Source organism: Callithrix jacchus, chromosome 16 (genome assembly GCF_049354715.1).
Source record: "Callithrix jacchus isolate 240 chromosome 16, calJac240_pri, whole genome shotgun sequence".
NCBI classification, from domain to species: domain Eukaryota; kingdom Metazoa; phylum Chordata; class Mammalia; order Primates; family Cebidae; genus Callithrix; species Callithrix jacchus.
Genome location: NC_133517.1, coordinates 84,742,762 through 84,769,133, shown reverse-complemented (window position 1 = coordinate 84,769,133; position 26,372 = coordinate 84,742,762). Strand labels below are relative to the sequence as shown.

Genomic DNA, 26,372 nt, shown 5'->3' with positions numbered 1-26,372 from the left:
CAGAAACATGGGAACAAAGAGGAAGAGAAACCAGGGCTGAAATCTATTGGGTATTATGTTCAGTACTTGGCAGACAGGGTTATTTGTACCCCAAGCCTCAGTGTCACATAATATACTCAGGTAACTAACTAATCTGCGCATGTAGTCTTAAATCTAAAATAAGAGTTGAAATTATAAAAATAAATAAATACACCAAACCATAATAAATGTCTAAGTCAGGAAATTTACAGTGAAAGATTTTCCTAGCATTTTTTTTCAATCTGCTCACTTTACAAATGAGGAAACTGAGACCCAAAGATATCCAATGACTTTCTCAGCTTCACATAGCTTCACATAGCTCTTAGATGACACAGCGTGTTGCCTCAGTGGAAAAACTGTCTCATGGCAATTCCTCAATCAACTATAGATGATGCAAGTTGGGGTTTAAAAAAATGGAAGGCATGAATTTTTATAGTTATTTTTTGTTTCTTATTTTCAAAAATGCTGGTGAAAGTTCAGCTGATTAAAAAATTAACAAAAGAAAATTTAACTTTTTTCATCATCAGCATTCTAGTTTTATTCATAAAAAACACCCTAGCCCTATACTCTGACCCCCTGAGTTCCACACTGGAATTATCTGGAAGTACATCCAGACAGCATATAATTTCTTAAGCAAATGTAAAGCACAATTTGGAAGCTGGAAAAAAAAATTTGGAAAAGAATTATGTTTGAAATATCATAGAAGAAAAATGAGTGGTAGAGAACTGGAAGAAAATATCTAATTATATGCTTTGTAAGTAGGTAAGAACTGTGAATGTGAACTTTATTTTTCAAACAGAAAATTACAGCATAAATCAGCAAAACTGAAGGCAGATAATTTGGTAAGTTTTAGAATTTAGCAAATAGGTGTGAAGGACAATCACCAGACAGGTGCAACTTAGTAGCAGCAGTTTGTTGATCTCAGGTTTCATTAATTAAGTACAATAAGCACTGAGTAGAAATACATGGTTCTATGAAATACTACTAAGAAAACATAAATGTGGTTTCTGAAGACAGGGGAAGCTTATTATCTAAAGAAAATAAATGGAAACAAATAGCTGTTAAGCAGTACAAAATATATATAAAATCATATTTCTAAAATGTCATATTTCTTAAAATTAACCATTGAGAGAACAAAATATTGAAAAGATATATTACATTTCTTGTTTCATGGTTAAATGTCATGGTTTAGGGTGGGACAGATAAAATTATGTCTTTTTCACAGATGTCAGAAAGAATAAATAATGTACATGAGATTACACATAAAGTAAATAACTAATACTGAAAGCTAGATTATATAGTTATAAATTTTGTCCTTTTACCGTAGGGTACACATTTTAGGTTTGAACAAACATGGCTAGACACAAACCCTTGTGAACTATGATTACAAACTTAAACATGATGTGATGCAAAAAACCCAAAAGAGCTATTAAAGAGAAATAATACAAATATTAACTTATCAGTCACATATGAATTATAACATGGATGTGTTCCTGAGAAATTATATGCAAAATAAAAATTCAAATATAAATCTCTTTTACAAAACTCATTTATACGTCACAAGATAATATTCTGTGATGTTTATTAATGTTTTCTCCCTCTATGCACAGAACCTTGGACTTTGCATCCTTCTTCAGATGGGATTCTAATTCTAGTGCACCTGTCTCATTTAGAAGTAACAGAAGAGAAGACATAGTCAAATGTGAGCTTCAAAGGGGAGGTATGGGCATTAATACTGAAAATAATTGTACATACTCTTGGCTAGTCAGATGGAGTTTTTCCTCTGTCCTATTTCTCCTGTCCAACCAACACCCTAGATAGAAGTTTCCCTTCACTGGGAATGGAGTGAAGATAATCCACAGGCAAGTATGAGAACTGGATTGGTCAGAAATAGTAGGCCTTTTGTACAATTGTGTTGAGAATTTATAGTCTAAACTGAATTTTTAAAAGGTATAACACTACTAGAATCCTACAGCGTGACCCTATTTCCTGCAGACTGATATTTCAATTAGTTCTATGAGAAATATCTTTTAAAGCTCCTATGATATATAAAATGATACAATTCTCATATCACAAATTTAAGTGTTCAAGAAATGTAACTTCCCATCTTATCCAGAGTTTTATCCAAATGTCCAAAGTTTAGAAAATTTCAGGGCAGAGTAAAGATGAGGAATTTGGAAGCAGGACATAAGTGAAGAGGATCTGGAAAGAGGCTAAAATTAAGCATTTAGGTCTCCTCATTCATTTCTAATCTCAAAGTGTCAGTCCAGTGTTTGTGGTTCCATACTCCTTATGTTGGCTCTAAGGTACCTCCTGGATTAGCTTCTTCCAGCTGCATATGAATGCCTAAATGTGTAGGACTGTGTCAAGATTGATGCTTGCCCACATTTTTTCCAAGAATGGAGGGGTAATCAACTAAGCAAACACTTTGTTAATGATTAAGCTAATATTCTGGTAAATAAATATGGTAAATAAGCATCTTGAAAATAAAAATAAAAAATGTTCTCCTCACCCAGGATAAAGGATTACTTAATTCACTGATTAATTCAATCATTTGCATATTAAGTAAATGCATATTGAGATTAGTATAATGTGCAAAAGATTGTCAAGCTCTTTTATGATTTTTTCAATAATAAAAAATACAATCTTTGATCACAAAGAGATGACACATTAGTGCAGTATTTTCATTGAGCTGCAACTTTGTAAAGAGTGTCCCATTGAAATACACACACACACAACACACACACACTGGGGGAGAGAGAGAGAGAGAGAAAATTCATATTCGCATATTAAAGACTGCTAGCATCCTTAAAGAAAGTAAGCCTAACACCTTTCAAATTTTTTAAACCCAGTGTTTCCAAATTTTACTGGACTTTCTGTCCCTATCCTCTCACCTTTGGGTAAAGTTGGTTTAGTGAATTCTAAATTTAAAAAAATGTCTCTAGTGTAGATAAGAACATTTCTTCCAGCTGTAGTAGTTTAATATACATTTCTCATTAGTACATCAAGCTACTTCTTGATGTACTTAAATTTTAATAAACTTGTGACTATAATTTTTAAATAATTATATGCATTTGTCCAAGGAGTAGTTATTTCCACCAACATGAAGGGTTCTAGACAAATGGCGAGGACTGCCAAGCTTGCAGATATTCTCTCACAAAAAAAGTTGGTAAATCGGTATTGTGATTTACAAATAAGTCCTTCTGGATTAGATGAGTGGGAAACAATGTGAACCTGTCTCCTGAAGTGTGAATATTTTCTGAGGTAGCCGACAACATTGAATGTCTGAAACTGCAAAGCTGATGATTGGACACTGGATTCGTATCTCAAATCCAGACACCAGGAAAGGCTTTGACAGCAGTTCTCATGGCCTCTGTAATGTTACTTGCTCCCTTCTGCTCATGTGCCTGCTGCCATCATTAGAGATGATGAATTACACTAGAATATTGACATACACATGAACTCAGACACATACACAAATCTCACTCACCCCTGCTATCCTCTACAAACAATGAATGTTTCCTCCCTTCTCCACTGTCTAAATTAATCCCCTCATTGTTTCTCATCTGTGCCTCTGGAACAATCATTCTCTCCCTGCCACAAATAATACAACTAAAGTTTCCAACAGGCTTTGTTAATCAGCTGCAAAATGGCTTAATTAGTTACTATGATACACAAGATACGTTTTAACCTCCTTCTCATCCTTCAATTTGCAGCATACTGCAATCTTCACTCATCTCCCTAATCTAAATTTGATCCTCCTGTTATTCTTTCTCATTATAGCTTGTTTTTTTCTCACCCTTCATACTTACTAGCCAAATTTGTGATCATAATTGTGTGTGTTGTGTGCATGTGAGTTGATTCAATTATGTTCACAAGGTGACTCCCAAAATATTTAATCAGTATGACATGGGTACAGACCAGTGTTGCTAGGCTGGGAAAGGGCTAGTGACCAGAGAATTATAGAGTCATTTTAAAGACTGGAGAAGTGGCTATTTGTCACTACATGTAAATATTTTAAAATTCTAGCAACTAAAAATTGTTGTACCAGCATGTACCAAGTGAATATTATCCCTAGGTTATCAGACTACTCAATTAGACAATATACTAACGAGAACAATTAAGCATTTCTGTTGCATCAGGCATTAGGTAGCTTAAGGCTAGCCAATAACTTTCTGAAGCAGAGTGAGAACACAATAAGTATCTGTTGAATTGATTTAACATGGCATACAAGACACTTCAGAATGGGGTCTCTGCCTTCTTCACCAGTTTCAAGCATATTAGTGCCTGACTAGTACTTTGCTCTTCAACTAGAGATAAAAATATATAGTCCCTTTCAGAAAACATAAGCAATATTCCTACATCTTTCCCTGTGTTTTTCTTTCTGGCTGGAATGTCCTTCTCCAGTTAACAATTACACATTCATTAAGACTTAAGTCATGTGCCCTTTTTTCAGATAAATGTTTCTGTCATGGTTACTCCCATTTCTCAAATAAGCCACCAGCCTGCCTTAGGTGTTTCTCCTCTGTTTACCCATAGCATGCCTATAGACTGTAGCTTCTCACATCATAATTTATAGCAGTTTCCACATTCTTCCTGAATAAACTGTTTAAATTTCTAATTCCTTTTCCCGTGATCTCCTGGAGGGCAGGAACCATTGTTTACATAACCAATGCACTCAGATTCTAGCTCAAGGCTAGGTGTATACACAGTTTAAATAAATAATTGATACAATTAGGGAATAATTGCCACTTAAAAGCAATATATTATAGATCTTTACCCACAATGAGGTTAGAATTATTAATAGCATATTTCTACAAATTTAGAGGTCATAAGGAGAAGCAAAGCGGTTAAGCAAAAGAGAATGCAGTCATGAAGTTTCCATACCCCTGCAATAAAAACAGAAAACATCGTAGATTGAAAGTCATGTTCAATCTACAGGTGAGTTTTATTTGGACCATACTGTGTTTTAAACGTTATACAATTAAACTTCTTTCAATAAGGCATGGATATTAGTTCATCACTGCGCCCATTATTCCTTATTATCTCTGCCCAGATACTGATCTCATTTGTTAGCTACCATTGAATAAAAGATTTTAATTTGAATTTTAATTGGCAACCTCTGTTACCATAAATAAATATTACAGAGGATTAAAAAAATTATTATACAAAAAGTTGCTAATAAAAGCAGCATAATAGATGAACTTTGATATTTAGTCTGGTATTTTAGTATATAACATCGATTCAGTGAATTTGGAAAACATTCCAGTAATAGCTCTGTGTTTGAGTTTCTGCTTCTCAGCAAAAGCATCCAGGTAGAAATGTTAAGGGTTTATATAAGCTGTAAGAGAATACTATTCAAATCCCTCTAACTCAGACTGGAATCACAGATTTTTAGTGTGTGATGTGTGTGCACCATGTGTTTGTATACCAACCACAAAGTAAGAACTATTAATCTTCTAACCTATTTGAAATATAATTTATTGAGTTTTCAAATAAATTATTTCAAAATGCAAATGTTAGCCTTTGTTAAGTCTAAAGGAGGTAATTAAATCATATGAGTTACCAAAACAGAAAAAAAAAAACCCAAATGTGTATTTTAATTATAATCAGCACCACATTGCACTGTTAAACAATTAGAGATCATTATACTATCCTAAAACATCAGTGGGAGAGTCTCAAAAATAATGAGTATTCCATGTTTACAAAAATATCTGCCTGTGGCATGCTGTGTGCTTTTGGAAATCATTTATCTTCTAGCTTTAATCTGTCATGGTATGAAATATTACAAATGTGATTCTGCATGACAGAATAATGAAACTAAAAAAGGCTGTGTGTAATGACTTCTCCATAAACAGTTTTCCAGAAAAAGTAATGCATCTATATTAATATATATGTAACTATATATGGGGAAATATTATGTTAAATATTTCCCCATATCAGCTTCTTAAAGAGAACACTAACAATTTTATAGAGAAACTTTGCAAAAAAAGTTTACTCCCTATATGAATATTCAGGCTTATTCAAAGAATTATTTTGTGCCTAAATACCAGTAAGGAAACAAAGTAGAAAGTCAGTTTTCGAGCATTTGCAATGAATTGAAAAATGCAAAGTGTTCTTGGAGTTATGTATAATATTTTAACAGTAAGAGAAGAGTGAGAAAGTTGACAATGACCATCAAGGGTATTCTGGTGCATTAAAAAAAAAGAAAAGAAGAAAGAAAACAGTAGGGAAGAATGTAGCACACCAATGTTACATAATTTATCTTACTTTTGCAAAAAAATAAAAAATTCAGAATTTAGGTTAAATTTATAGTTATCTTTGGAATTTATTACATGAATCCATGAACTTCTGTGAGCAAACTTTTGAATTTCAGAAACGTTGGTGGAAATTTCCTATACTTTAATTCTCTAACATCTAGTAGTATACTGTTTAAATTCAAATGTAGATTTCACACATTTTTTAAACTAAGAAGTCCCTTGGAGACAAAAGTTTTGTTTTTATACATCAAGAAAATGAGGACCAGAAAGCTTAAGTAATTTGTTCAAAATCACATGGCCAATTAGAGGCAGATAAATGACTACAAGCCAGACCTTTGGATCCCCAGTTCACCTTCTTTCCACTAGTTCACAGCAACTGCTCAATCTTCTCTTCAATCAGTTTACAATTGTTGGTATCATTGACTTTATGACTTTGAACCTCATGTCAAAATAATCTTCAGCAGCTTTATGCCACTAGTATTAAATAGCCTAATGGGACAACTGCTGAACTTTAAAAATATTTGCTATATAAAATGGTAAATATATTGGTAAAATGAAGCGAAAACTAAACTAAAAACAACCATAAATGGGAAAAGTACTAATGTGTTGAAATGTCATAACCACCATTTAAACAAATTGTTGTAAAATGTCTAGGCTGTTCTTGCACCCTATTTTCCAGCTTTCTTCTGAATTATTAAGCATAACTTATTTTCTATAACTGCCTTAACACAGCAGAAATAAAATATCAACATTGACCTTATAAACAATGAATGTGAATAGATAACCATCATATGAATCTACTAGATCATTTGATAGTTATTTTGAAAATTCAGCTAATCACATTCTAGAGCATATTATAGTGAGATTCTTGCAAGTTGAAAGAAAATAATTTTGATTAAAGTGGAAAGAGACTATAACAACAGAAAGATATAGATGACATATATATGGTATATTATATATATATATATATATATATATATATACAGTACAGCTTATATTAAAACATGTGAAATCATTTTAATGTTTAACTGCTGACGACTTTCAAGCCCACCACTATCTCTTCCCCATTCTGTCTCATATCTGGACGAGCTGATTAGGTCACCTAAGTGCCCCCTCTTTGGCACCAGTGGTAAGTTTAAATCACGCAAGTGGTCACCTGTAAACAGGAACTCTCACCCCACTACTACCCATAACCACAATAAAACTTCACAGTCAATCTCCTTCCTCTGCTCTCTCATGCTTTGAAACAGTTTGGCAGTTTGCCTTGCTCTCTCTAGAAAGTCTCATTATGCGAGTAACACAGCTTTCATACTTCCTTGTGCTTGTGCGATGATCAGTCTTGCAATCCAAACCAACTGCAGAGTGACCACAACAAAGGATTCGGTGAGGAAGATGTCTAAGTAATGACTACAATCACTAGAGGTCTTTCTTCACTTGTTTTTTCTTAGTAACTGGCTCTGCTGTCTGCTAGCAAACTTGCACTTAAGGCTATGCTGCTTTGTGCTGCATTTTACGAATTATCATAGATTTAATCAATCTACATAAGATCTTGTAATAACTGGCATTTAGAACCAAGAGTTGGATCCTCATCAAAGTGATCCTCAGTTGTATGTTGTAGCCTGTATTTACCTGCGTACTTCATAATGAATCACATATCTTGATTTCAGCATAAAATGTGACTAATGCTAAGTTCAGAGGAACAACTCTTTGTGGCTATTGGTTGTGTGTGTCAAACTGTCACTGGCCCCTTTCCTAGAGAAGACCCAGGAAAAATGTTGATAGCCTGTGCAATATATGGGGTCCTTGGGTGGTGGACTGTGAGAAAGAAGAGCTACCATACAGTGTGCTGAGTTCTAAACTCCTAAAAGCAGATAACTCACTAAGAACCTATAAAATGCCTTTGTTAATACTACTGTCCAGGATCTATTTTAACAAAGATTCTAATCCTCAGGCTGTAGAAGAAAACACTCATGGAACCTATGTGGCACAACTAATGAGTTGATGGAAACCCAAAATAAACCCAGGGTCCTTAAACCTTACAAAGCAACCACTGTTTCTAACCTTGAAGTTACTAATTTGAGACACTTTGGGGGAAAAAACAGTATTAATTAATACAGAATTGTGATTAATAATTAACATGAGCAGGGTAAAGAGAACTTCCCTCCTCTGAAGTTACACATAGTAACCTGTAAAGAGAAAATGAAAATAACAACAAACTACATATAGGTTGAGGAAATACAAAATTGAAAGAGAAAGAGCCATAATTTGACCCAACTGGAAATCCAAAATTTACACAAAAATTTATAAAGTAAAAATATGAAACATCTCTAGTTGTTCTTGTGTCTCTACAACATGGGTTCTAAATTAACTATAACATCTACTGAGATGCACCACTTGGCAAATCTTCATGGCCTTAATCTATACAGAGGCTCAGCTATAATTATTCCTGAAGATCCCACTAAATTTCATTAAGGTGCACCCTATAATTTAAAGGATATATAAAATATAAAATGGTGAAAAAACAAATATGCCTCATTTGAACCATCAGCATTATTGCCTTACCTAAATATCCCATGGTGGTCATGGAAGCTCTGACCAAAGAGGTAGTAAAATTAAATGAAGTATTTGGCACTTACAGTAGGCTTGACAAATTAGGACTCTATGGGCTTTCATATGAAAAGCTAGCTAATATGTCCCTGAGTAAAATAACATAGGGCCTTTAAAGATTAGGAGTATTTAGAGAATGGGTGATTATCCCCACTATTTCTCCATTCAGTAGCCTATTTTATCTGCTTTTAAGCCTGGAAAAAATTAATGCCCCCTGGTGGTGAATTGCTGCAACTTTTATTCTGTGGCCTCACATGTTAAAGGCCTTATAATCAATACTATTCAAATTACTGACTCCATCCAATTGTCAGATAGTAAATGTTCTATGATCACTTATTTAAATCATATGTTCTGTTTAGTGTCAATTTTAGCAGCCTCTCAGCCTCTACGCCTTTTATGGGATAGAATATTGTGACCCACAGCTTTACCTGGCGACCCATGGGTTTTCAACAGTCTTTGAAATGCAGATGGGGTGGGAGGCAGATCCTGTTCAACCAAATGGCCAAGCCATGGCTTGAGATCCAGTTACATAAATTATACCACCCAAATTAAATAATACTATCATAAACACACGTGATAATCGTATTTCCCTTCTCTAAAATGATAGGCTTAAAAAAAAGGAATTTCCTTCCTTACAAGCACATAAATAACACACTCATTTTTGCTTACTTACATTAAAACAACCATCCATTAAAAAAAAACAGGCCGGATGTGGTGGTTCATACCTGTAATCTCAGCACTTTGGGAGGCCAAGGTGGGTAGATCACCTGAGGTCAGGAATTTGAGACTAGCCTGGCCAGCATGGTGAAATCCCATCTCTACTAAAAATACAAAAATTAGCCAGGTGTGGTGTCAGGCGCCTGTAATCTAAGCTGCTTGGGAGGATGAGGCAAGAGAATCACTTGAACCCAGGAGGCGGAATTTGCAGTGAGCAGAGACGGCACCACTGCACTCCAGTCTGGGCAACATGTTGTCTCAAAAAACAAAACAAAACAAAACAAAGCACAAAAAAGAGTTCTATTTTATTTTCAATTGCTACAAATATAAGCAGTAATGACAATAGTAAATGCAAATTTTGAATAAACACACACTTTGTGAATATTTGTCAGTGTAAGATAAATTTAGTATTTAGAAAAGCCTAATAATTTGTTTTAATCAAATTGTACTGCTAAACTGTGAAGTGTATACTTTAAATAATATATATATGTAATAGCCTTTGTTGATCTTCTTAAGTATTCATTCATTACTGAAAATTTTATACCAGGAAAAATGAAATGCTAATAAAATGATTTACTGATTGAACAAGCAAACCAAGATAATCTAAAAACAATCTGTCACTAAAATATGGAGAAAATTAGTGACAATAAATGATTGAATTAACTATAAAGAGAGCTGATCACAAAATAGACTATGTTGCTGAATCATTAAAAAAACAGACATAAGATCAAAGGGCAAATGGTCAAATGTTTGTGTGAATTTGAAAGAAAAATATACACAAAACAAAAGAGCTATTATTTTTAACATAGAAAATGAGAACAGTCATTTTTACATATGCAAGTCAAAACTACATTAGCATGTATTTAAAGGTCCAGATGCCCAATGGAAAAATAAACATGTATACATTTAGAGATAGTATGTATGCATCTTACTTTCAATCCATTGTTTTACCTTTTTCTTCTAAATCAAAGAAGACTTAATTCTCAGATTACCTTTTATAGGCTAACAGTTTATGCAGAAATGTGAAGGATGTGATACTGCAAAAACAAATCACACTTAATAACCACTATGTAATTACCTAAGTCTTTTGGTCCAAGATAATATACTACGTTTAGTGAATACAATAAGAATTAATGAAATAGTTGCTACTTATCAGTGTTTTTAACATAATACTATAATAAAGTTATATTTTTTAAAAATTGTAATAGTATAATGTGAGTAATATCCTAAGAAAACATGTTTCTAGATTAAATGGAAGAAAAATACTTCAATGAGAAATAGGAAAGATAGTGGCTGTGAATAAGAAACAATAAAGCCGGGCGCGGTGGCTCAAGCCTGTAATCCCAGCACTGTGGGAGGCCGAGGCGGGTGGATCACGAGGTCAAGAGATCGAGACCATCCTGGTCAACATGCTGAAACCCCGTCTCTACTAAAAATACAAAAAAATTAGCTGGGCATGGTGGCGCGTGCCTGTAATCCCAGCTACTCAGGAGGCTGAGGTGGGAGAATTGCCTGGACCCAGGAGGCGGAGGTTGCGGTGAGCCGAGATCGCACCATTGCACTCCAGCCTGTGTAACAAGAGCGAAACTCCGTCTCAAAAAAAAAAAAAAAAAAAAAAAAAAGAAACAATAAAATACATTAAAGTAGTAAAGAAGTTCATGGTAGTGGCAGCTACTTTTTAAAAGAGCCTCTCCTGCGGCGATACACAAAAGGGTTTGGTAACTCTGTGTGCCATTTGCACATAGAGTAGACAAGATTGACGATTACTTCAGATGATTTAGAGATTCATAAATTTGAAACTTATACAACCAAGAGACTGTGCCAATAATAAGAGATAGGTGAGAAGGTAGATTACCTGGCAAAATATAAGAAGGTTTTAATGTCCGTTTTGAACATATCAAGTGTGAAAACTAGTCTTAGAAAATAATAAACTCTGTACACTAACACACATATGCCTTCAGGGTGTGTCTTTCAGGAGGCAGAGCTATCTGGAATGCCAAACACAAAATTAAGTCACCATAGACTATACTGGATATCCTCAGGATATTTTACATGTTGCAAGAAATCTGAATGTCAATTTGCAGTCAACACAGCTGATGCATGCTTTATACAGTAACTTACATTAAGATTTTCTACATAAAATTATTATGTATATTGTTTACCCTTTATAGTGGATTGAATAGTGTCACTCAAAAGTTATGTTCACCAAGAAGCTCAGAATGTCACCATATCTGGAAACAGCGTTTTCGCAGATGTAATTAGTAAAGGATCAAGATGATATCATATTGAAGTAGAGTGGGCCCTAAGTCCAATGAGTGGAGTCATTTTAAGATGAGAAGAGAGGACAGACAGACACACAGAAACAGACAGATAGGAGAAACAGTCTTATGATGATGGAGTCAGAGATTAGAGTAAATCAGCTATGAGCCCAGGTGCCTCATGGATTACTGGGAGACACCAGAAACAAGGAAGAAGCAATGACGGATGCTTCTCTAGAGCTTATAGAGGAAGTGTGGCATTACTGACACCTTGATTTCAGGCATCTAGCCTCTGGAACTTTGAGAGAAGTCACTAAGTGTGGTACTTTGTTATAGTAGCCTTAAAACATGAATAAATCCTCTTTTACAGACCATTCCTAGAAAGTAAGAAGAGGGTGACTGAAGAGAGATGGAGGTGGGAGAATAGGAAGGAATCATAATTCTAACAATATTTTATGTGAAATTAATCCAGATATTATGTTGCTAATTTCATATTATTTCTTCTGAATTATAAAGAGGTCTTCCTTCTGTTTTTAAAATTTCCTCTCCTCCAATTGCCTAAGAAATTTTTTTTTTTTTAACAATTGGTCCCTCTTATCCTTCAGCTTTGTCTTCTCTACTGTGTCTTTCTCTTTGGGCTTTAAAATAAATACCCCAGTATCTGCTGGAATAAGAGAAAATAAACAAAACCAAACATTTTCTGCTGATTTATATTCTACTTTGACTGTCATCCTATATATTTATGTTTATTCTCAGCCAGGACTGTTGAGATAGAAATCCACACATTTATTCCCCAATTTTACTAACTCCTCCCTCCCTGAAATCTTATTTGGAGTCCTATATTCTAGGTATAAGTATAATACAAATTAACAAAAATTTTCCCTCTGACAGTGTCAACAGTTCTCTTATATTCTAAAGCATGTTATCTATACCAATTGTAAAGTAAAATAAAATTAGTCTTCCATGTTTCTGGCACCTAAAAATAATTCATAAACTCTTAAGCAACTAAACCATAAGAAAAAAACATCTGGTAAACAAACACAAAACAAAAACAAAAAACAAACAAAAAAAGAGTTGAAATGGTGGAGTATGACCCTCCAGAGAAACTCCACCAGAAAAGAAAAGAAAACCTCAAATGGGCATGCATACAACTTCATCAGCACACTCCACGTGCTCATTTCCTAAGCATAAGGAGGGCACTGTGCATGCAGGCAGCCCACGCACAGGAAGAATTATGGGAAAGGGACATAAGATGCCAGAAGTGGGCTAGCCTATAAAGTCCTAGGATTACTCTTTTTTTTTTTTTTTTTTTTTTTTTTGAGACAGAGTTTCGCTCTTGTTACCCAGGCTGAAGTGCAATGGCGCAATCTTGGCTCACCGCAACCTCTGCCTCCTGGGTTCAGGCAATTCTCCTGCCTCAGCCTCCTGAGTACCTGGGATTACAGGCACGTGCCACCATGCCCAGCTAATTTAAATGCTGCACTTGACCTTCATGTGCCTGCCTGGATGTCTTCCTGGTGTATTTTCCTTTCTTTTTTGCTCTAAAACTTTTTAATAAACTTGCACTCTTGCTGTAAAAAAAAAAAAAAGAAGTGAAAAATGAAGAAAAATTAAATATATTTTTTTGATAAAGTAGGATTTTTTAAATCCAGAAAGCCAAATGTAATCGTCTTATATAAATTAAAGAGAGTAAAGTATTATTAATAATGCTATCCAATTGATCCAGAATATTTTTTTAAGAATAATAAAACAAGTAGAATCCTGCAGGATGAATAAGCCAAAACCTGACCCTAGTACCTGAATTCAAATGAAATTCAGTTATGCTCAAGAAAATATTATGAATTGACAATTCTCTTATTTAGAAAAACGGAAAAATGGCAATTGTCTGACAGACAAAATGTATTCACTCAATCAACCAGTAAAGCAGAGTAATATTATGCACATATTTATTAGGTTGCTGTAAAATTAATTGCTGTTTTTGCCATTAAAAGTAATGGCAACACAAGTAGCTCATCTGGAATTATCTGAAAAAACGGTCATCTGTTCCTACCTCGGAGGAACAAAAATGTTCTGTTCGACTATTTCAGAGACAATATGTAAAATCATGTACATGACCTTGGGTGATTTATTTTCATGTGTAATGTTGGTTATATGTGATTTTCTTTTTACATAAAGGTGTTAGAATCTTAACCTCTATGTAAAATGCAATTCAATGAATGTACTGAGTTTATTTGATAGACATTGTGCTAAATCAGTGGTTTCTAATCTTTTTGGCACCAGAGACCAGTTTTGTGAAAGACAATTTTACCATGGGATGGTTTGGGGATGATCCACTTCAGATCATCTGGCATTAGTTAGGTTCTGATAAAGAGCGCACAGCCTAGATCCCTCACATGTGTAGTTCACAATAGTTTGCACTCCCATGGGAATCTAATGCCACAGCTTATCTGACAGGATTCAGAGCTCAGGCAGTAATGCTAGCTCACCTGCCACTCATCTGCTTCTTTGTGGCCCAGTTCCTAACAGGCCAAGGACCGGTACCAGTCTTTGGGGTACCGGTTGGCGACCCCTGTGCTAAATGATATAAGATCATCTGCATATAAAATATACAGAAGAAGGAACGATTGTAATTTGGGATAAATGACAGAAAAAGAGAAAAATGTGAGAAGTGATATGTGACCAATACCGGAAAGTAATAAATATAGCTCAATTTGGCAACAGAAGAAAATTATGGCAAATTGAGAATGAGAGGAAGCAGAAACAAAATAGAAATCTGATTAGTAGAGATCCAGTAACTATTGCTTGATCATCTCTCATCAAAGAGGTAAAGGTAGGGATAGGAAGAAATCAATGGTCAATATTTTTAAATTCCATTATCCTACTCCTACAAAATTGTAAGACATCATTAGGTGATTGAACAGCCACTGGGATACGAAACACAAAATATTTGTTTTAGTGCTCTAGTAAATAACACAAATAATTGTTTTATTTTAACCATGCTATTTTTAAGACCTTAGTTCAACCCAATAATGTAGGTCATTTGATTTCATCTTTTTTAGGGGGTGGAAGAGGGGATGGGATGTTTTCTATGAATTTGAACATGAAGAATGTGTTTATGTGTACCTGTGTGTGCATATGACTTACTATGTTATGATGCCAATCACTCCCATACATTAAATCATTTTGTTATACAATAAGCATATAAGGTAGGCATTTATCTTTGCTACTTTAGAGATGTGTAAGTTTCAGGCTGATGATGTGACTTGTCCAATGAAAAGAGCAAGTAAGTTAAGCTGAGCCTGAACCCAGAAATCTGACTTGAAAGCTGGCATTCCTAAACCCAATAATATTAAGCATGAGGTATGTGAGACATACTTTACATGTATATATCTCTCTACCATTTACTGCTCACAACTCTAATCTATAAAAAAAGTGATACTAAATTTACAAATAAAGAGACAGTTTCAAAGAGATTATGTAACTGGTCCAAAGGCAGATAGCTAAGATGTGACAAGGCTGAAATTAGAATACAGGTGCTTAAATTTATATGTATCTTAAGATGAAGAATGATGCAACATTTGTGAAATAAAATTAGATTTTTTTTACTAATAAATCAAAGCACATTTTGTTTTGTTTACAAAAAACAAGAAGACTCATTTGAAAAAGAAAAAAATTTAAAAACCAACTATTATTGGCTCAATGTAGCATTTTTTTTTTGTATTAGGAGGGTTCCATTCAACTTACATTAACCCTACAAAAACACAGATTTCATTCTTTAGGAATTTGTTAATTTCCTTTATTTTAATTAGTACTTTTTCCTTTTCTTTTTCAGCATACACAGGCTACAGTAACATATCTCCAGGGTGACCAACATGTTTATTTGTCAGGACATGAAATGGCTAATTTTCCTCTTTCTTGTTCCTTTGGCCACATGGCATCTCAAGAACAGAGTATAATAGCACAAATTAATGGCTTCCAAAAAGGGAATCGAAGAGCCATGAAGTTTTCAGGATAATCATTGTTAGGATTCTGTCAGCAATCATGTAACAATTTTGGCATCTGGGGAGAATAAAACTCTCTGGCAAAGGAAGGTCTCAAAAGGTAAAAAATAAACACAATGAAGTGAATGATATTTTTCTTTCTAAACTGTCATTCTCTTCACTTTCAAAGAGCTAATCTTGGATTAACTGATCTATATGCTAAGGGAAAGAAATACTTTGTAGAGTACAAAAACAGACACTTTGCTAATGCTGGCATCATCACTCAATTTCATTGTTGAAAGGTTTAGGACTTCATTTCTGATGACAATGCTCTCAAGTAAGTTGAAGATCTTGGAGTTGTTTCAGAAGGACGAAAAGGAGGATATATATGTATATAGGTAGTATCTGGTTATAAGAAATTGGACTGGAAGCATCAGCTTATTTTATATATCAGCAGCAGAAATGTTAAGTCAAGATGTTATTCAGCTATCTCTAATGATAAAATCCATGTTCTTCTGCTGAAATACTGAGTCATCCAGACCCAGACAATCCTTATAGCTCTAACAAATCTTTTACCATGTAACACAATGCTGTAAATCTGAATTCTAGAAGTCTATGAACTTTCAGCCTCTCTCTCACACTTTACTGCTTACTAAATTTCCTTTGCTTATCCATCCATGAACAGAGCTTAACCTGGGTTAGATCCAGCTGGATCTCAGAACCAAATCCTTTAGAAGTCAGATAAGTGACTTAGAAGATGTGTAATCAGAAAGATGTGAAGGCAGCAAAGGACACATTGTCTTCTTAGTGCCAATGCAGAACAGATTGTCAGGTTGACAAGATGAGCTGAAATGTCCTTTGCTGTCTTTTTATATTCATTGTTGTCCGAGAAACTAGATGCTTAAAACCAAAAACTCTTCTTTCTGGAAATGTGTTAATAAACTATAAAACTGATCTGATTGTTTTAAAAATACTTTTGTTACTATTGTAACAGTTCAATGTTTGCATTAATACATATTTTACAGAGCAGCCTTGGCTTTATGCTCTGTTGATTTCCCATTTTATGAAATTTCAATATGAAGGCACGTGCACAGTTACTGATATACTCATTTTTAAAAATTAAAAACAATCCTGTTTTCATTTTTATATTGTTGTTCACCTGTGTACTTGACTGTAAATTCAGATTGAGTAAGATGACCTCAAAATTGTTTTACAAAACCTCTAGAATTACAAAGTAAAATACTTTATGGATAGTAGGCATTGTTTTCGTTTAAAAGTTTGGAATAGCATATAGTGAAAAATAAAGCATGTCTGGAATGAAATACTATATAATGAGTTGAATCTTACTTACCAAACTCCTTTGGAACTGCTATAGAATAAACACAATTATGTCCCACACTGTAATTTTTTGGATAGTTTGGTGATAGAACAGTGCCTTCTGAACCTGTTGAACGACTTCCACAGGGTGCTAGGAAAAAATGGCAAAAATATCATTTTTAGAAAAAAATTTTAAAAAGTTTATACCATGGTTTTCGTCTTCATATAAAAAATATATGACTACTGGAATTTAAGGTGTATAATTTATCTGAATTTTTTAATAAGATCCTCTAGTGTTAAATTTTAAAAAAATTAAAAAGTGTACAAACAAAACTTTTATTGTTCTCAGAAGCAAAGTATGTAATAATGTTATAATGGTGTTATCTAGAAATATAATAATGGTGGCCTAGCTTTCATTTCTGATAAGAGTGTGAAATTAACCATCTTTTTATAATAATGAGAAATTACATATGCAAGTGGGAAATTGTTTTACTTGCTGACAGGCTTTAAAATTTTCCTCAGATTCAATACTAATTATGTGTGAGACATGGATGGCTGTAAAAATACATTCACCCACTCATCTAAATATTCTATTTTCTCATCAGTCGTTATCTGCGTATATAGTTTACCTTGAAATCAGAGGAGTTGTTGATGGCACCTTGAGGTAGACTTACTGGCTGCCTCAGGCCCACCAAATATGGTATGTTAAAAAAAAATAATGAAGGTGAAACCAATGTTTTTTATAAACTGTAGATGCAGGTTCTGTTATTTATGAGATAGGGGATGCATTAGAATTCATAGTTCTAGAACTCAAGAGAGATTTGAGCTAAATGGAGATATAGTATAGAAAGCATATGGATGGTAACTGATATTCTTTAAGCGAATGAGATCACTCTGAAAAGTATGTAGAGTGAGAAAAGATGAACAAAGAGGAGGTTCTGGGAAACACCAGTTTTAATATCAGATAAAGAGTGGGTGGCTACAGAGAAATTATTCTCTTGGGGGCCAAGGGAGAAGAGTTTCAAAGAAAAGCTAGTGTTCTAAGTGGTAAATGTTGCAAAGTCATTAATAAATACAAAAGAAGTCTGGGTTGACTTGGCAATCTGGAGTGTAAGAGTGAAGCTTTTCTGCCCCAGGTCTACAGTTTGCATGAAGAGGGATATTTGTTTTTTAAAACACCTTGCCAGCTGGCCCCGCTCTCTCATCCTTGGAGTCAGAGCGAGTTTCCTGATTGGTGAGTCCTGGACAGGAACTCTACTTTTCTTCAGATGAGGAGCCATCCTTCCTGCAGATCACACTCTCTGGTGTGCGCTTCTACACTGCAGGTTTTTTCGGGCACCTTCTGAGAGTAGCACTATAGCTGTTGCAGACAGCTAGTAGGAAGCCTGTTGTCACTGCCCCTCATCTTTTATCAGTATTAAAGCTTGATTACCTTTTAAGTTTTGCAGGAAGGACAAAGTATATTTTTATTATTCCCCTCAAAAACCAAAAGGAGGTTTTTTGGTGTTATTAATGGAGTCGTTTCAAGTAACTACTCTGTTTAAGTTTCAAGTAACTCTGCAAGTTACAGCCATTGGGCCAAATCAGGTCTGCAGACCAAGAAAGGTTTTTACATTTTTAAAGAGTTACAAACTAAACCACAGAAGAATATTCGACAAAGGTATATGTGGCCAGCAAAGCCCGAAATAGTACTTGGTCCTTTACAGAAGAAGTTTGCCAACCCCTGAACTAGAGTAAGGTGGGGGCAAGTGGGGGAGACTAGATTACAGTTGGATGAAGAGTAAGTAATCAATAAACAAAAACAAAAGTAACCTATAATTATGACTATAAATGGGAGGGGAATTTAGAAAGTAGTTGGGAGATGCAAAGTTGAATGAGTGATTTTGTCAATTTAATAGGGCAGAAGGAATCATTACACAAAGAAAATCAGGAGCATTGACCTAGAAATAAGATCTAATGGAGTGATTCCCATTAGATATTATTCTGTGAATATTATATTCCCATTAATAGGTTTGATACTGGGAATTTATTGAAGTTAATGTCGAATTTTCTTTTTAAAGAGCACTGCATGTGGTGATGAATTAGGTACCTCTAGAATACTCATGATAGTTTGAAAAAGTACAAACTTATGATTAATTATTGGTCAAAGTTTTAAAATATAGCAATACAGTGTATTTAAAATACACACAACACAAACAGTATGTCGTATTGAGTAGAGTGACAAATTAATGTTGTGCCTTTTTTTCTTTAATGTTCTATAAAAAGTAATAAATAGTTAGAATTAATCATACTAAAATTAGAACTCTCTAGAAAAAAACAACAAATTGACAGTGATTATAATAACCAAGGATGCATCCCTCTCATCACTCATTATTGTTTGAGATTAGAGCAGACAGGTGTTATTCTTATTTCAGCACTGATGACTTTATTCAACTGATAATGCTACTGATGAGAGAATCATTCAAGAATAAGCAGTACGTTTTATGTTGATTTTTCTTCTGATTTTAAGGCATTCCAGAATTAAAATTACAGTACTTTAAATGAATATGACAAAACTCTTAAACTCTTATTTTTATATTTGGAAAGTCTGAATAGAAATGGGAACTTCTAACTAGAGTTCAGTTCTGTGACTCAGTCATGAACATTGTGCTATACTAATTAACATATGTCTGACAGCCAGAATTTGTTTTACATATTTTATTTCATATAATGGACATTTAGAACAGCTTTTATTAAAAATTATATTTAGAAATATGAGGGTTCTTTTAAAATACAAATATATACAAGGTTGTAATTTAATCATATGTCCTTATGGTAATACTACGTAAGGTTCTGTTATTTGTACTGGTAGCCATAACTTTATGTTTATTCTGATGAGTGCCTACAGTGTGGCCAAATTTATAGTCAGGAACACAGAATATTACAGTGAGTAATAATAATTATGCAGCTTCTTATTATTATAAATAAGGGAAATTAACTATGCTCTGAGATACACAAATACTGTAATCTGTTTTGTATTAGGTTGGTGCAAAAGTAATTGTGGTTCTGGGTATTACTTTTAGTGGTAAAAACTACAATTACTTTTGCACTAACCTAATACTTACAAAATATAAATGGAATAATGTTTAAGTCAAGCCAACTTCACTGATTCTCCTAATTTTGGTCTCCAGAAGCATTTTACATTCTTACTTTCTGTTTCATGTCATCTTATTGGCTAATTGAGAAAACAGCAGCTTTTATCCTTCTGGCTCTTTAACAATTGGTTGAAGATAAAAGCAAGACAGACCTTTGAATTCTATTCTTACTTTTGCTATTTGACATTCATCACATGTACCTGCAGGCCTTTTGTCAAATTGGCTATTGTTTCTCTAAACAGCCTATATTTCTTATTACGCATTAAACATAAGAACTCACCTGTTCCTGATGATAACTTATGTAGTGAATAAATCCGTATTTTTATTTTATTTTATTTTATTTTATTTTATTTTATTTATTTTGTTATGCTTTTATTTTTTGAGTCTGAGTTTCATTCTCATTGCCCAGTCTAGAGTGCAATGGTGCTATCTCGGCTTGCCGCAACCTCCATCTCCTGGGTTTGAGTAATTCTCCTGCCTCAGCCTCCAGAGTAGCTGGGATGACAGGTGTGTACCACCACGCCCAGATAATTTTTGAATTATTAGTAGATGTTGGCAAGGCTGGTCTTGATTTCCTGACCTCAGGTGGTCTACCTGCCTCGACCTTCCAAAGTGCTGGTATTAAAGGCATGAGCCACCACACCTGGCCAAATCTATACTTTTAATAGCATCTTTGTAAGACATTTGAATTTAAGAAGACGTGGTTCTATGATTTCACCATGGGAAATACATGGGTGAAGGATTTAAGACTTTAGTAAGGTTTAGGGAATATCATGCTCTTTCTCACAAATTTATTTGACTATGGAAAACATTTTTATATGTAATATCTCATAGGACTTGCCTCTTTAAAAAAACATACTGTGCAAAGGTCAAAGTGATGATTCTAAAATGTGCTTTCTTTTTGATAATAATTTTAATGTTTATGTAATTTATAATAATTAATCGTAATTTTGCCACACCAACGAACTATGTTTTATGTTTACCTATAGAGCCAAATAATTTGGAGATTAAAAATGTCAAACTTAGCCTATTTATAAAATGCCATTATTCTTGACTTGCTCTCCCTGACTCTTGGGGTCGCTGGCCAAAGGGACTCATCTGTGGGACCAGGTTGTGGCGGCCTCCCCACAGTCCATAATAATGGCTTTCAAGATGATGAAGAAAAAATCCTACACCACTATAATTAGATACAGGAGCAAAGAAATGACTTAAAGTTGGAGTTTATATTTAGAAGGGAAGTAGAGTGGGAGAGTTTGAAAAATTTGCAGGCTGGCCATGTGGCAGGGAAGGAAAAAAAGCATTTTCAGGAGCAGAATACAAACAGTTTGTGGAGCAAGTACTTGCTAGAGAAATGAGTAAAAAGAAGCCAAGTGCTAACATCCGAGACCATGGGGAAAAGGCTTTGAAAGCATTTCAGAGATCTTTGAGGCAGCCCCTGTCATCACAGGCCCAGAGGCGTAGAAAAAAGTAATGGTTTTCTGGAGCAGGCCCATGGCCTAGTTGAAGGTTTTCTGGAGCAGGCCCATGGCCTAGTTGACCTGGCAGGCTGCTCTCTGCATCCCAGCCACTCTGATTTCAGCCTCAAAGGCACCCAGGTACAGCTCCGCCACAGCTCTGTAAAGTGCAAACCATAAGCCTTAACAGTTTCCACATGGTGTTAGGTCTGCAGATGCTCATAACGCAAGTGTGAAGGAGGCTTGTCAACTTCTACTTAGTGTCAGAGAATGTATAGAAAATCCTGGGTGCCCAGGCAGAAGCCTGCTACAGGAGTGGAGCCCCACCAAGAAACTCTACTAGTGCAATGCCAAGGGAAAATGTGGGATTGAAGGACTCACACAAAGTTCCCACCAAGTCACTACCTCATGGAGCTGTGGGAAGCAGGCCCCCACCCTCCAGACCTCAGAATGGTAGAGGCACTATCAGCTTGTACCTTCTGCCTGGAAAAGCTGCAAGCACTCAACTCAAACATTTGAGAGCAGACACATGGGCTACACACTGCAAAGCCATAGAGGCAGGGCTGCCCAAGGCCTTGGGAGCCCACCCTCACACAAGAATGTGGGACATAGAGTGAAAGAAGATTATTTTGGAACCTTAAGATTTAATTACTGCTTTGCTGGGTTTCAGACTTGTGTGGAGATTATTGGCCCTTTCTTTCAGCCAATTTATCCCTTTTGGAATGGGAATGTTTACCCAGCGCCTGCATTACAATTTTATCTTGGGAGTAAGTAATTTGTTTTGATTTTATAGGCTCATGGGTGGAGGGACATGAGTCTCAGGTGGGACTTAAGACTTTGGACTTCAAGCTGGAATGATTTAAGACTTTTGAGAACTATTGGCAGAAGATTATTGCATTTTTCAATGTGAGAAGGACATAAGATATGAGGGGCAGAATGATAGTGTTTGGATATTTGTCCACTTCAAATCTCACGTTGGAATGTAATCCTCAATATTAGAGGTAGGGCCAGGTAGGAGGTGTCTGGATCATGGGGGCATATCCCTCATAAATGACTTTGACTTGGTGCTATCCGTGCAATAGTGAGTAATTTATACCAAGATATGGTTGTAGAAAAGTGTGTGGCACCTCCCCACACTCTCTCTTGCCTCCTCTCTTGCCATGTGATGTGTCTAGTCCCACTTCACCTTCCACTATGTTTGGAAGCTTTCCGAGACCCTCACTAGAAGCAGGTGGTGAACCATGCTTCCTGTACAGCCTGCAGAACGTGGCCAATTAAACCTCTTTTCTTCATAAATTACTCAGTTTCGGGTACTCCTTATAGTAATGCAAACAGACTAATACAAATACTAATATCATTAGTCTAAGGCATATCCTCTTTTAGTAACTGAAGTTATCCACACTATTTAATTTCTTATTTTTCTGTTCTCTATTTTTCTATTTGTTTAATATAAAAATTATCTTTTGACCGAATTTGTTTAATTTGATTTGTGTAAGTGTGTCCAAAATCCAACTATATTATATATATTTTTGTTTACCCTTGAATTATGTATGCAATAATATAGTAGATGGATGTGATATTTCTGGAGAAATCAGATTATCAGACTACAACCAGGTTTTAAGGTTTCTAGTCATCCACTGAAAATACCACTTTGAGCAGGGATATGTATGTAGCATGAAGAACCAAGATTGAAGAAGAATAGATATCTTATCACTGAGCGAATTAGAAGAAATTTCATAACATTTATGTGGGAGAAATGCTACTTGAATGTTCAGGTATCTTAGAGGCAATATAATACAGGCAACATAGCCTTACACTATTTGCAGTTTCACATCTGTTTCTTCACTTCTGTAATGTATAATTTATTATCAAATATACTATAATGAAAAGTTATTATCAAATATACTCTGTAATGTATAAATTATTTGCAGAAAGCAAGTTAGGTACTTTAAAAGTGATGACTTCTTGCAGGTCACAAAAGAGCAATGTGGTATATTAAATCAATAATTTACTAGATGTGGCCTGTGATTCTTTCAGTTTAAAAGAACTGCTGTGCCTCACAAAACTGCTAGTATATTTCTAGTAAATTACTTATGCACTGATATAGCCTGATTGAATGTCACAAATCATAAATCCTAGTATAGAATATGTTTGAAAGCTATATCTCCCATGGAGCATTCTTTTTAAAAGAAGCCTTTCCTAACCCTTAAACTCTGTGATGTGAATTTGAATTCAGACAGCTATTATTACCAGTACCAACTTTAATATTAAAATTACTATTTTTTCTTTCTTTTGTTCAAAACTTTGATCTTAGTGAAAATACCTATCCAGCCATTCCCTTCATGCCTCCTTTTGTCTACTCTATAAGAGTAATTACTTCATTTTGTTTATTTGCTATAAATGATAAGCCTCCAATAATGCTCCATTACGTGTGAATTAATTTTGCGTTAAATTTCACACTTTTTTTAATACTAAAAAAAATTCCATATCAGTGTGGTAATTGGTGGCTTGTAAATCATTTTAATGACTCAATAAGTCAACTTACTAGGATATAAGCTTCTACATCTGTCATCTCACTGATTGCCTGCATTCGTTCATTTAGATTTCCTGGTGAGGAAGCCATCACCTTCATCCCTCACTGCTCTATGAGCTGTTTTCTCCATCAGAGAATGTAATCTTAAAGCAAGAGTCATTCTGTGTTAAAGTCCTATGCATAGCTATATTGCTTGAATAGGTCTTCCATGTTACCACATACAAATTCTACTACTAGTAATAGTTTTGAAAGTTGTTGACAGTTAATCGATGTGATTCATTTTTTAATCCAATTTAAAAAATTGGGATATAATTTAAATACATAAAATTCACTGTTTTAAAATGTACAATTGAGTGGTTTTTAAGTATATTTATAAGTTTTATGTCTAATGCCATTATCTAATTTTAGAACGTTTTCTCCATCCCCACAATAATTTCAGTACCCATTAGTAGTCACACGCTATTGTTACCACCCCCAAATTCCTGGAAATAGCTAATTTTGTAGGAAATTATATGGGAAGATAATTTCTTAAAAGATTTGAATTATTGTCACTTTTTGAAACTAAAATACCTTTTATCACATAGTTGAAGTCTTGCTGCTTTTTAGTGATGAAAATCTTTTATTTTTAAAAAAATTACTTACAGCAACTAATATATTAGTTTAAAATGACTTTAAAGGGGAAAGTACTCTTTAATAATTTGTAAAATTCTACCAAATCTCCTCACAAATCAAATGTTGCTTTCTTGCCAATGTTTTTTCCAATTCCCAGACTTGTTTAGAAGCCCTCATTATATAGCACTTCACCAATTACTTTTAGCACAGTAAATACAATTTGTAATTATGTATTTATTTTGTATGGCTATTTAATTAATGTTTGTATCTATCTCTAGTCTATAAGATCTATTAAGTCAAAGTTTCCATGTCTTTTCTGCATGCCATTTACACCTCTGGAGCATAGCATAGTATCTGTTTTTATAATAGGCTTTCAATAAACATATGCTATATTAGGAAAAATGGCAAAATATAAATTATTAATATCTAGTTATTGTCTAAATACATGGAGTGGAAAATACATAGATTTAAAAAAAAACTTTTGTTTAGGATAGCATAGTAGAACACAATATAAAACCTAGCATGTTGGAATCAGAAAGGTTTAGGTTTAGTCTGGGTGCAGTGACTCAAGCCTGTAATCCTAGCACTCTGAGAGGCAGAGACAGGTGGATCACCTGAGGTCAGGAGTTCGTGACCAGTCCAGCTAACATGGCAAAATCCCATTTCTACCAAAAATGCAAAAAAAAAAAAAATTAGCTGGGTGTGGTGGCACACACCTGTAATCCCCGCTACTCAGGAGGCTGAGACAGGAGAATCACTTGAACCCAGGAGGCGGAGGTTGTAGTGAGCTGAGTTTGCGCCACTGTACTCCAACCTGGGTGGCAGAGCAAGACTCCATCTTAAAAAAAAAAAAAAAAAAAAAAGAAAGAAAGGTTTAGGTTTACATTCTAGCTTCAGTCTTTACTGACTGAGTAGCCTTAGGACAGAGGGAAAGATAAACTTGAATTGCAACAGAAAGTGTCTGTTAGATCTGGTATACAGTATGGGTTTAGGTAAATAAATTAGGGAGCTGTCCTGACCTACTCTAGAATCCTCTGCTGGCAATATAATGAGGCTTTTATAAGGCCTCAGAAAGATAAACCTCATTAATCTCAGGAGAATACAAAGCTTAGAAAAAATAGCAGGAGAAACTTTCTTAGTAGTTTGCCAAACTGCTCCCTTGACAGAGGTAGGAATGCCGTCAGGTGATCCTACACTGAGCATTGTCACTCTCTAGGAGGAGCTCATGGCTTTTATTTTCTTCTCCTAATTTTATCTAAGGATTAAGAGCAGTGTATTCCATCCCAAAGGAAGAGGAAGCCAAAACATCAATTCACCTGTTTCTCAAGGGTTGAGGTCATTCCCTGGCTGTTGAAGGTCAAGGTTGATGTAGTCCTCTATTTTTTTTTTTTAAACTTTTATATTCTAGAAGTCTTGGGTGAAATAAGGCTACTAGTAGCATTGGCTCTTATTCCACCCCAGACTTCTAAAGAAGAGAATGTG

At 34.7% G+C, this 26,372-nt stretch overlaps 1 protein-coding gene across 11 annotated transcripts in view; it reads right to left on the bottom strand.

The window, feature by feature from the left end:
• The window catches only part of CSMD3 (CUB and Sushi multiple domains 3), a 1,279,316-nt gene that overhangs the window by 242,007 nt on the left and 1,010,937 nt on the right, over positions 1-26,372 (bottom strand). For all 11 annotated transcript variants that reach the window (XM_002759280.8, XM_017965625.4, XM_035276379.3 and 8 more), the window contains one exon: positions 17,192-17,308. In XM_002759280.8, coding sequence (XP_002759326.1) covers positions 17,192-17,308 — 117 coding nt within the window. The remainder of the gene's footprint in view (positions 1-17,191; positions 17,309-26,372) is intronic.